The sequence below is a fragment of the Castanea sativa genome, chromosome 8, assembly GCF_040712315.1.
Source record: "Castanea sativa cultivar Marrone di Chiusa Pesio chromosome 8, ASM4071231v1".
Taxonomy (NCBI): Eukaryota; Viridiplantae; Streptophyta; class Magnoliopsida; order Fagales; family Fagaceae; genus Castanea; species Castanea sativa.
The window spans coordinates 26573635-26587368 of record NC_134020.1 but is presented as its reverse complement, the minus strand read 5'-3'; the positions used below and the strand labels follow the sequence as shown (position 1 = coordinate 26587368).

The 13734-nt window shown below is 39.8% G+C and overlaps 1 protein-coding gene across 1 annotated transcript; it reads right to left on the bottom strand.

The window, feature by feature from the left end:
• Positions 1-4600: 4600 nt before the first annotated feature.
• LOC142606095 (uncharacterized) lies at positions 4601-5188 on the bottom strand. Its single transcript, XM_075777496.1, has one exon. The coding sequence runs from the start codon at positions 5186-5188 to the stop codon at positions 4601-4603; it is 588 nt and encodes a 195-aa protein (XP_075633611.1).
• Positions 5189-13734: the final 8546 nt, after the last annotated feature.

The window sequence follows — 13734 nt, the reverse complement described above, 5'->3', positions numbered from 1 at the left end:
ATTCACCAAAACATCCAAATCACATTGATAACCAGTACCAAAATTTATGCGCATATATCTCTGTATAATTTTAACACCAACAAAGTGCACTTTGTAACATCTGAATAATCAATATAAGTAAATTTCTTAAATCAATAATTAAATAAATAATGGATAATTAAATAAGTAAATATAAATAACTCATATAAGTAAACATAGAAATATATATATATATATATATATATATATATATATATATATATATATATATATATATATATATATATATATATAGATCGGATCCGAGAAGGTGTGGGAAATTTGGGTTTTTTATGGGTTTGAGGGTGGATTTTGGCTAGATGGGTTTGAGGGGATGTAGAGGGTGGGTTTGAGAGCTTGGCTTGGAAGATGTTGGAGGCAAGTATGGCTTTGCCAGCGTGAAGGAGAGTTCGAGATGGGCGGAGGTGTGTGGATCGGTACATGTAGAGCTCTAGATGGGTGGAGGTGAGGTCGGAGTTAGATATAAGAGAAGATAGGGGAGGAAACTCACTGGCGCAGAGGGGAAGACAGCGGTGGCACTCGTTGAATTGTGGGTGGAGCTCGGACTGGCGTCGGACCGTGGGTGGAGCTCTCTGTCTCTCTCTCTCTCTCGTTGGTGCGTGGGCTAGAGTTGAGGTGAGCTTTGAGAGGTATTCAGACCGTGTGTGAGAGGAGTGTGTGAGGAGTGAGTAATATTGGAAACCACTTGAAGGTAAAGTGAGAACTGAAATTATTTTACGGGTTGGCTAGGATATTTTATAGTCAAACTGAATTCTATTTTCAGTTTGACTGTATTTTCAAGTGCTACCAAACATGGACCTGGGTGTAAAATGTTTTCAGATTTCAGTTTACCACTAAAACAAACGCAGCCTAATATCAAATGGTGATGTATTCTAAAGGTGAATCACTCTTAACATGATAGAAAACTCTTTCAAGTGAGGGTAATTATCACTTAAAGAAAGTGTTTTCCTCATGCCTCAAAATCACGTTAATTCTTATAATATTAATTTCCTCAAAAAAAAAAATCTATTTAAGATTTGTCTAGGTGACATGAGTTGAGGCAAAACTCTAATATTGTTTTAGTTAGTAACTCATTTCATAGAGCTGTGTTACAAAATGCTAACATGAATAAGGCATCAAAATTGAAAGACAATGATTTGAAGGACTAAGTAGAGTTTCATTCCAGAAAAATAAAAATTCTTTCTAGACAAATTATATTCTTTTGTATTTCAGACATATATTCAACTCCAATCACATAACAAATAAGCGGAGACAAATGTGCACGTTAAGAATATAGAAAACATGTAATCCAACAATGAGATATATGAGATTTTAATAATACAAAAAGTTATTAGGTGAGTGTAATAGCGCCTCATACAGAAAATATAGAGCTAGGACACTTAAATCTCGTCTCATTTTTTCGTATTTATTTATTAATTTTTGCCAAATCATTTTTCCTCCTAATAAAAAAAATATCAAATACATCTCTCTCATTTCCTTTTTTAAAAATTGAATTTTTATCCCTAGGGCTTTGTTTTACTTCTGTTAAAGTTTTTTTTTCTTCGGATGTTTGTGGCCGAGTTAAAGTTTAATTATAAAATAAAACCCTCATCTACTTTTTATTATTTCCAGTTAATTAACAAAATATGTTCCTTTAAGGATATAATAGGGTTTGAAATCTATTGCCTATGACGCTTTGTGATAATTGTTATTTACTATTAAGTTAAGACATTTATGAATTTATTTTTGGTGTAGGTAGAATTTTTTTTGGTAGAAAGGGAAATGTATTAAACTAAACAGCAAATACAGAACGTTCATAAACTATCCCAGCAGGGTCCAAACTAAGTAAAAAAGTGACATCCGCCAGGGGGTCTAAGAAAACAACAAAATCTTACGGGAGTAAGGCCCCCCTCCTAGCAAGTGCGTCGGCACATTTATTTGCCTTGCGATAACAATGTTGAATTTGAACCAAAGGAATTTCTCTCAGACCTGACTTACAGTTACTCACTAAGGCATCTATGCTATTTTGATTATAATCTTCCTTTTGCATCAGCTCCACAATAAGCTTGGCATCAAGCTCAAGAATCACATCAGGGAGTTTAAGGGAAATGCATAACCTAATACCATCTTTAAATGCCTAAAGCTCCACTGCAACACTGGTTATGTGCCCAACAGCCCTCGCATAACCTCTCATCCATTCCCCTTTGTCATTTCAGATTAGGCCTTCACCACCAACTCGTCCGAGATTTCCAAGCGACAAACCATCTGAATTAAGCTTGTACCAATTCAAAGGAGGCTTAAGCCAAGACACTCTAATGGTCCAAGGGTTAGCAATCAGCTTGCCATGAATTCCGATACAAGCAAATTCATTTGCTTTAGCTAAGACTTCATGCTTTAGGTCCCGCTGACTTCTTTCATTCTGAAACAAAACTCCATTCCAATGGGTCCATAAGGTCCATATTCCAAATGTAAAAAATATACCCCAAGTTACGTCCAAAGAGGCCATAGTTTTGGTGCTACAACAATTAAGCGGAAGCTAGTCAGAGAGCTACAAATCAAAGAAGGAAACAGTAAGGAGAGGTGGAGATAAGGCAGTCCAAAGGTTCCAGGCAACTTGGCAATCTCCAAGAACATGTAGGATTGTTTCTCTAACTGAGTTAAAAAGCTAACAAACGATTGGGATATCCATTCCCCTAGTTGCAAGTAATGAGCTTACAGGGATGCTTTTTTATGGTAGCATTTCCATAAAAAGCATTTAATTTTGGGGATAGATGACACCCTCCAAATCCACTCTCCCTCAAAACTATCATTACAAATACCTTTTGCCTCCAATCTGGCCAACCTATATGCTTCCTTCATTTCAAAATTTCCACTTGGAGAAGAAGACCACGTGATGCGATCAGAATTTTGTGCAGAGAAAGAGACAAGGGTGGCTTTCATTTCCAAAATCAACCTTTTAGGAAACATAAAGGAGAAGGCCTGCCAATTCCAACCCAAGAAGTTAACCACTTCCTTCAACATCATACCCTCCTCCCTCCTGTTGAGAGGCCCTACAATCAAGCTTCGAAAAGGCCCTGTGTCCAACCACTTTCAAACCAAAGAGATAATTCGCTATTCTTGCCAAAAATCCATTTCGTACCTTTTTAGAAAAATGAATCACCTTTGCAGATGGAAGCCCAGATAGAAAAGCAAGAACCTCTAATACTGTAGCTACTCTTCTTGGAGATCGATACTTTTAAGTAAGGACGCTGGCCCATAAGGATGAAGATTATGTTTGAAGGCCCCAGTTTAACTTGGCTAGGCTTGCGATATTTTTTTCCCTTGCTGCTTGAATACCCAACGCCCCCCCCCCCCCCTCTTTCTTTGGGATAGTAATCTTCTTCCAACTAACCAAATGGATTTTTTTCTTGCTTTCTAAGGAACCTCACAGAAAATTACGGCTCAACCTATCAATGATACTTAAAATCTTAATCAAAAGTGCTGCACATTGCATAGCATAAGGAATGGTGTTGGTCACCGCTTGAGTAAGAACAAGTCTTCCGGCAAATGAAAGCGGATTAGATTTCCACCCCGCTAGCCTGTTCTAAACCCGCTCAATAATAAAGCCAAAATCTTGAGTCCCTACCGAGTGTTTAATCAGAATCCCCAAGTATTATCCAAGGGAAGAGGTAGAGTGAAATCCTAAAATATCACACATCTCGGCCCTCGCATCAGCTGATACATTAGGAGAGAAGTAAACCCGAAACTTATCTTGACTTGCCTTCTAACCGGAGATACTGCAAAAAGAATCCAGCACATCCTTAACAGCCACACAATTTTTTCAATCTGCTTTCATAAACAAAACAAGGTCGTTTGCGAAGAACATATGGGAAATGGCCGGCCTAGCACAAGAAGCCTTAATAGGATCTCAACAATTTGAATTGCATTTCTCTAAAATAAAAGCTCCTAAAACTTCCATACACAAGATGAAGAGATACGGGGAGAGAAGGTCCCCTTGCCTAATTCCTCTAGACGGAAGGAAAGGATCTAAGGTGCCCCCGTTAAAAAGAATGGAAATAACTGAGAAGGATACACAACTCATAATCAACTTAATAAAATGACTTGGAAATTGAAAGAGAGAGAGGGTATCCTTGATAAAGCTCCATTCGAGCTGATCATAAGCTTTCTCCAAATCTATCTTAACCGCCATACACCCACTCCTCCCTTTTTCCTTAGACATAGAGTGGATAATCTTTTGCACTATTATGGCATTATTGATACCTTTCGGGCCAAGAACAAAGGCAGATTGATAAGGAGATACCAAACCAGGCAGTAGGAGTCTAAGTCTTCCAATAACGTTATTTGAAACAACCTTATACATTGTGTTACACAGACTTGTCGACCGATAGTGATTGAAGGAATCTGGATTTTTACATTTGGGGACCAGAGTGATAATAGTGTGGTTGAGGTACTCCAGAATCATACTTGAAGAGAATATGCCCTTCACTTCCTCTCTCACAAAATCACCCACCAATAGCCAAAATCGCTAAAAAACCATCGTATGGATACCATCAGGGCCTGGGGCTTTAAAAGCCTTAAGTGATCAGAGATCGGTTTTAATATCCTCATCAGAGACTGGATGACTCAGCTTTGCTATCTCCTCCTCATTTAAATAATTGTGCCAGCAAGGAGGATTCCAAGTTGATAGAATGGAATAGGTATGGCTAGACGAAAACAACTCGGCATACCCATTCCTAATGAACTCAGCAATTTCTCTATCTCCTTGAATCCAATTACCTACCCGGTCCTTCAAACAGGAGATGCGATTTCTCCTTCGACGAACCAAAGCCAATGTATGATAAAAACTAGTATTTTTATCCCCTTCTACCAGCCATGTAATTCGAGATTTCATAGCCCAAAACTCTTCTTCAATTTTGGAAATGTCATGAAATTCAGATCTTAGCTGCCTCTCTAATTCCACCAGAAAGTTATTAGGATGAGTGGAGAGGGCTACTTGAATTCCTCGGAGCCTTGCAAGCAATCTCTTCTTCCGATGGAAGAGATTCCCAAAAATATTTTTATTCCAGATTTTCACCTTATCCACAAATATGGCAACTGCACTAGACAGACCAGTCGGGCCAGACCAAGCTTCTCTAAAAATACTTTGGAATGTAGGATGAGATAGCCACATAGGTTAGAATCTAAAAGGCCGAGGCAGATTAACATCATGATTCTTGTCCAAGCAGAGCAAAACAGAGCAGTGATTGGAATGTGCCCTTTTGAGGTTGTAGAGAAGGAAAATTCTCGACCTATCACAAGCTGACACATCATACTACCAAGTCCACAAAATACAACTAATTACAAGGCGCCACGTATTGCTGCTAGGTTTTTCCATCACTATTTGGATTCCAATAGAAATTTGCCAAGTGTCATTGAAATAAAGGCATGAAACTGCATCAGCATGTGTAAGCAATGACACAAGCAGCCCTGCACGAGTAAGCGATGACACAAGCAATCCAGCACGTGTAAGCGATGACATAAGCGGACCAATCAAGCTATGACAAGTGTCACCAATCAAACTCCGCCACGTGTCGCTCACCTACCCTTAAACTCCTATAAATAGAAGCCTTCCTAAGACATTTAGAAGGACACACAGACAGAGAGAAGGAAGAGGAGATCTTGAGTTCGGAAATCCAGAAGCTCTGCCGGAATCAAACCCCGAAACCTCCAGGAATTTCAAGAACTTCAACCTCGAATACGGACAACATTCGAAGCAAAATCATCCAAACTACTCGTCCAAGTCTCAAAGGTCACTGGAATCAAGCTCAAAAGCCTCCAGAAACCTCAACAAACCACAAATTGGTGAAGCTCTACGGATTCAAGCCTCCAAAGCCCTGAAGAACTTCCACCACAAACCTTCAAATACGAAGAACAATTGAAGAGGAATCATCCAAATCATATTCCTAAATCTCAAAGTTCACTGGAATCAAGCTCAAAAGCCTCCAGAAACCTCAACAAACCATAAATTAACGAAGCTCTACGGAATCAAGCCTCTAAAGCACCGAAGAACTTCCACCACAAACCTCCAAACACGAAGAATACGAAGAACAAAGAATTTCTAACAAGCTCATAGCTAGAGATTCATTGTAATTTCGTTTCAAAGATCTTCGATCCATTCCTCAGCCAAATTGAAGAATATCTTATGTTCAAATCAAAATCACATTACCACAATTCCAATCAATAAATCTTTCAAGGAGATCGAATCAGAGATCACTTTTTTGTAATCACAGAGAATTGTACCACACATTTATCAATGCAAATTCGTATTTGTGAAACTATTTTACTTGTTTGATTTATTTCGAACTAAGAAATTTAGTCGTCTACAAATTCTAGCACGCCCAGTGGGACCTCTCTGCCTCTCATCTCATTCTCCTTCAAAGAAAAAAAAAAATCTTCATCATCTTGCTACCAACTTCAATGGCCTCTAGCAAGAACATTCAAGCTTTAACAATAGCTACTTCAATTAAACTTGGTACGGCTACCACCAACGGTTGCATTGGAACAATCAAGTGTAGCCAACCTAAAGCTCACAATAAGCTTCAATCTCAATCAACCAAGGAAGCCAAGGTCCAGACAATCATCTCCTTAGACCCTCTTAAAAGAAACAAGGTCATCAACAAGGACATCTCCATCTTGGAACACCTCAAGTATGGGGGCAAATCCCCTTCTTCCTCCACAAGAAGCTGGTCGCATGATTTCTCTCTCATCAAAGGGAACCCAAAAGATGAGATTTCACGTGCTCACTTCAATTCACTTCCTTCTCCATCATCTGTGGAAGTTGTGTCAGTCATGATGACTAACACCTCTACCATGGAAGAAAAGATGGCTGAAATGGAACAAAGGGTCGTCCTTTTCACAAAAGCACTTGAAGATAAGGACCTCCAAATTGCAACTTTAATGAACAAACTCGAAGTACAAGATCTTGGTGAATCAAGCCATGGTCATAAATTCGCATCTGCAAAGGATGATGAAGGGAAAGAAATTGAAAACACTCCCCGACAAGAACAATCCACCTCAATGGCCTCAATATCTGTCCAACAACTGCAGGACATGATAACAAATACCATACGAGCACAATATGGAGGTTCTTCTACAAATTCTCTCTTATATTCAAAATCCTATACGAAGCGCATTGACAATATGAGAATGCCAAATGGGTATCAACCCCCTAAGTTCTTGCAATTTGATGGAAAGGGAAACCCTAAGCAACACATTGCTCACTTTGTAGAAACTTGCGAGAACGCAGGGACTCAAGGAGGCCTCTTTGTAAAGCAGTTCGTTCGTTCACTAAAAGGGAATGCCTTTGATTGGTATACAGACTTAGAACCCGAGTCAATCGATAGTTGGGAACAACTTGAAAGGGAGTTCCTCAACCGGTTCTACAGCACACGCCGTACGGTAAGCATGATGGAACTTACCAATACTAAGCAGTGGAAAGACGAGCCCGTTGTTGACTATATCAATCGATAGCGTTCTTTGAGTCTAGACTGTAAGGATAGACTTTCTGAAATATCTGCTGTAGAAATGTGCATCCAAGGCATGCACTGGGGACTTCTGTACATCCTGCAAGGGACAAAACCCCGAACATTCGAAGAATTGGCAACTCGTGCACATGACATGGAATTGAGTATCTCTAACCACGGAAATACAAAACCTCCCATACCTGAGGAAAGCAGAAAGGAAGTAAAGATGAATGACAGGAATGCAAAAGGCAATCTCAAAGACCCAATAACTGTTAACACTACCATAGTTAAGATTCCAAGGAGAGGAGCAAAAACAAATGAAAAACAATTTGAAGGATGGCAAAAGAACAAAGTGCGTTGTCTGACCTTTAAGGAACGTGAGCAAAAATCATATCCGTTCCCCAATGAAGATGTGCCAAACATCTTAGAACAACTATTGCAATTACAGCTGGTTGAATTGCCAGAATGCAAGCGACCAGAAGACATAGGGAAAGTTGATGACCCTAACTACTGCAAATATCATCGCATCATTGGCCACTCAATTCAAAAATGCTTCGTCTTCAAAGAACAAATCATGAAGCTTGCCAAAGAAAACAAGATTGATCTAGACCTTGACGAAGTTGTCGAGTCAAACCATGTGACCATTGCTTGTGATGTACTTCCAACTCTCTAGCAGGGGGCAAACACCAATAAGGCTTACAAATTGATTGACAATGAGAGTGTAAGGATCAGCCCCATCAATGGGAAGTTCCTCAAATGCTTCTATGCTTGAAAATCGAGAATTGCTCCTTGGTAAGAGCTTAAACTACCCACTGCAGCACTACAAGGATACATGATGTTTTCCCATTACCTTTGAAAGTGCACGAATAAGGAGAAATTAATCCCATTCTATGTCACCATTTGTGAGTGTGGCATAGTGGTTGGATGCCCATGTCACCCTTGAGGCCAAGGTCTCGAGTTCGATTAGTGGTGATACCCACTATTGCGCAATTGGTACCCATGAAACACCGTGGGGTGTAGGGCGAGGATTACACACGTGAGCCCTCCCTTTTTGTAAAAAGAAACAACAACAAAAAAAAAGCAAAAAAAAAAATAAAACAAAACAAAAAAAAAATCACCAAAACCAAAAAAAAAAAAAAAAAAATCATCAAAACCATGAAAAAAAAAAATCATCAAAAAAATTTTGGTTGAACTACGTAATGACTTGATCCCTCTCCGGGGTACGTAGGCAGCTTAGTACTTTTCACTTAGTTCAGTCACATAAAAAGAAGAAGGACTGCCAGTCTAGCTTGAAGAGTTTGTCCAAAGGTCGTCAACATGCTTTCAAGAACCCTTTGATTGGCAAGGCGTTGCTTAAGATCAATCAATTGCTCACTATATGATGTTCAAAGATCATTGCGGTAGAAAGTGATAGCTGCAAAGAATTAGTGTTACGTAGCTTTCCTCGAAATAATGATAAGTTGATTCTCGGTTGTGGAGTAAAATAAAATCTTCAACCTCTGTTGCAAGGAATGGAGTTTGCATGGCATTGCTCATCTTTTGTGGACATATTCCCACGTCTCTGAAGTATACTTTGCATCACTTATCTCCTGGGGGCATCTTTTTTGTACCTTTCAAAGTCTAGGCTATATTGTCTCTCTTCTAGGTTGTGCCACTTCACAACTCTGAAATTTGAAACACATCATCTCCCTTCTGAGTGGTGTTGTTTCATATCATGTCTCTAAAATCTGGACAACGTCACCTTCCTCCAACATCTGAAGTTGATGTTGCATCATCTCTCCTTTAAGGGCATGTTCGTGCAATGTCAAAATCATGGCAGCATTCTTCTCACATCTTCAAGGTTTTATTGGCATCTCTTTGCATCCTCAAAGTCTCGATGGGAGCTTCTTGAAACTTCAAGCTTCATTATAAAGGCCAATATTAGTGCAGCTTCGATGTGAATGAAGTGTTGACATAGTTTCATGGCAAAGATGAATGTTGGCATGGCTTCTGTGCAAATGAAGTGTTGACGTAGCTTCATGGCAAAAATGAATGTCGGCACAGCTTCTGTACAAATGAAGTGTTGACGTAGCTTCATGGTAAAAATGAATGACGGCACAGCTTCGATGTGAATGAAGTGTTGACGTAGCTTCATGGCAAAGATGAATGTTGGCATGACTTCTGTACAAATGAAGTGTTGACGTAGTTTCATGGTAAAAATGAATGACGGCACAGCTTCCATGCAAATGAAGCGTTGACGTAGCTTCATGGCAAAGATGAATGTTGGCATGGCTTCTGTACAAATGAAGTGTTGACGTAGCTTCATGGTAAAAATGAATGACGGCATAACTTCCATGCAAATGAAGCGTTGACGTAGCTTCATGGCAAAGATGAATATTGGCATGACTTCTGTGCAAGTGAAGTGTTGACGTAACTTCATGGTAAAGATAAATGTTGGCCCAGCTTCGATGCAAATGAAATGTTGACGTAGCTTCAGGGCAAAGATGAATGTTGGCATGGCTTCTCTGCAAATGAAGTGTTGACGTAACTTCATGGTAAAGATAAATGTTGGCCCAGCTTCGATGCAAATGAAATGTTGACGTAGCTTCAGGGCAAAGATGAATGTTGGTATGGCTTCTATACAAATGAAGTGTTGACGTAACTTCATGGTAAAGATAAATGTTGGCCCAGCTTCGATGTGAATGAAGTGTTGACGTAGTATCATGGCAAAGATGAATGTTGGCATGAATTTTGTGCAAATGAAGTGTTGACGTAACTTCATGGGCGATAGCATTATTGCCTGGCTGAATATCCTTATGGAAACGTCGTTGCAAAGACGAATATCACTAAAAGATTGTTGATGCAAGAAAAGAATGTAACAACATGAAGACATACGTTCTTGCAACGTTGCTATCAATGAAATACAAAGTCACCAAATGAAGGCAAACACTTCTATGAGAACGTCAGCGTGAAGTTTGATGTCAAAACCCAAAGATCAAGGAAACTGAGCTGCAAAACAAAAACAAGCAACAACGAAAAAAATGTCAGAAGAAAATCTCATTGCATGTCTAAACAAAGGACAAAAGAAAAAGAAAAAGAAAAAGAAAAAAAAAAAATCTTAAAAGCTAGAGAAGAAGATTGAAGGCTAAGAATGAGACTGAAGGCTAAGAATGCCCAAATAAACGAAGCCAATCTCACATCTTATATAGAGAATTTCTGCTAAACTAGCAGACAAAAAAAAAAAAATGAAGAAAGTCAGCAAACCCAACTGACCAATAAAAAAAAATTTTCATTCACATTTCAGAAATGTGAAAACAATTGGAACTCAAAATCAGATTTTGCAAACTCAAATGCACTTAAAATCAGAGAAGTCCAACAATTCTTCGGAGGATTTCAAACAAATAAAGAGAAGTCCAACAATGCATGCAATCTTCAGGGACTTTAAACAAATAAGGAGAAGTCCAACAATGCTTGCTTCTCTTCCACATTTTCAAAATTTTCTGACAAAGATGACCCAAAGAATCAACATTCAGCAGCCACCATAATTTCTTCATCCTGTCAGGGCGGCCACCAGAATTTCTACATCCTATCAGGGCGGCCACCACAAAATTAGACCAGAAAAAAAGGCCATAAGTCCAACAAAGACCCACGACTTTCTCGTCCAAATTTGTGAAAATCCAGACCTTATTTCACAAATCTGACACCACAGGAGTCTTCTACAACCTTCGATCCGCCAAACCTGAAAATTTCAGGCCCAGATACCCGGCCACGCGCCGCCACACACGGCCACAAATTCTCAAGTGACCCGCGGGTTTCTCACTCAAAACTGTGCAAATCTGTGCACGATTTCACAAAACTGACCACACAGGGCTCTTCAACGGCCTTAGATCTGCAAAACCTAAAAATTTTAGGTTCAGAGGCCAAGCCACGCGCCTCCACGCGCCGCCAGAAACTCCGACAAAGTCACACGCGCTACTACGCGCCACCATCATCCTCCACGCGCCTACACGCGCCGGACTTCGTTGACACACTCTTACACGCGCCGGAATAACTTCTCACACGCGCCAAACGCGCTTGCACGCGTCACACGCGCCAGGCGCAATCCGATGACGTCACGGATGACGTCATCAAACCGATTCGACCCGAGAACCCGACCCGGATTCGGACTGCCTGAAAAAAAAAAAAAAAAAAAAAACATTGACAAATTAAGACTTTGACTTTGACCAAAAAGTCAAAATTTTCAAAACAGACCTGTCCCACTCAATTTTTCGCTTACTTTCCAATTTTGGGGTTTGTTTCTTCAACCGAGGCTCGAAAATTGCATAACAGTCCAATTTCTAAAAAAATTGACTTTTGCATAAATTTTGACCAAAAGTCAAAATTTTTAAGATTGACCTGTTTTGCTCAATTTTTCGCGTACTTTTCAATTTTTGGGTCTATTTATTCATTTGAGAATCCAAAATTGCTCAAATAGTGTGAGTCTACAACTATTGGCTTTGGTGTAAACTTTGACCGAAGATCAAGGTATTCAAGCAAAACTTGTCCTATCAGGTTTTCGCAAAGATTTTGATTTTGAAATCCAGGTATTTGTTTTGGACTTAAAAACTACACCCGCTTCTCCAAAGTACTAGCGGTGTCCAAAATTTAAGCTCTCAAGATCATAATTTGAGATCCATCCATTTGGTCTGGATTCCCTCAAAATTATCCTCCAAACTTAATCAAGGCTCCCCTTTCAAAAACAGATGAACTCTCACAAGTATGTCTCAAAATTGAAATTACATTGGGTCACTACTTCAGCCAATTATTTCTGTCAGTCCTACCAGTCTCCAACCTAACATTCCCATTCGGCGCCTACCGTTCCCATCCACCGTTCTCACCAAAAAGTCTCGTCCACCATTCTTAAACCACCCAGCTACCATTCTTCATCTGTTCACTATAAATAGAAGGGCCGGATCCGCTAAATCCATCAAGAAAAAAAAAAACACATACACTAAGTCATGAAATGAAGATTTGCTTCTTTCAAATTTTCAAATCCTCCTTCTCACGGCCATTTCTCACTGTGGCCTCATCATTCTCAACACCTAGCAACCAAAATCGCTTCATAATCAGCTTGAAATCAACCCTCTCATGGTTCAGTAGAAACCCTTCTCACAACATTATCGCTGTTTTAGGATTCAAACAAATTTTGTTTCCCTACTTAACGACCTCATTTGTCCATAAAGTTACTCATAACACGGTTTGCATCGTTGTTCCATGCTTTCTTGGGTTTGGTTGACCAGAAAATCCAAGTCCAGCAGAGACACCCGTTCCTAAGATCAGGGCTTCCGTAATCTCTCTCCAACTGCTTGGTCTCCCATTAGAAGTAGCAACTCGGAACAAACAGCAACCTGGTTGGTTTCTAAAACCAGGATCACAAGTTAGCTCTATCTTTCATCTTTTGTGCTTTTCCAACAAGTGGCATTAGGTGAAGGTTGTAAAACGTGTTGGGGTATCCTACAAATTGTTTTCCATCCAACACTTGTGATGACCTCCAAGGGACCAGCTCATCAGAAATTAGCCTTTGGTGTCGGTGAAGGGTTACCAAAGCCTCATCCCATGTTTCTGCCATCATGGGGTCCAAAGGTCATCATTGCTGGTACCACAAAACACACTTTCTGGAATTACTCCAACTTAAGATCAGCTTGAAGAATTTCAGAAAATATACTTCTGAAATTACTTCAACTTAATGTCCGTTAGTATGGTCCAGTCACACAAGCACATTCAATGACTTGCCGTCAGACTTCATTCAGCATGCAGCCAGTCCCACATCTGAAGGTGTACTTACCAGAGACATCTATGCCAGAGAGTCCCCAACATGCAGGGCCAGTCCCATGGTGTCATATGTTTCACTCATTCACTTCATTTTCATTTCTATCTTCTTCACCATCAACATTAACAAACCCAAAATACTCTTCTGAAATTACCTCAACTTAACCTGAGTGATGCAATAACACATGCGCATTCAACCACACTCCCACATGTTCTCTCTGTGACCCGAAGTATACCCTTCAGATATAACTTCACCAGAAGTCCTTAAAAATAAGAGGCTAGCTCCAGAGCTCTGCATGCTGTACCCAGCCAACATTCTCACCTCTTCTCCATCTTCAACACCCTGTGATCGCCACCAACGATCCAAAATACTCTTCTGAAATTACTTTGACTTAACATTTGCTCAGAAAGCTCGGTCACACGAGCA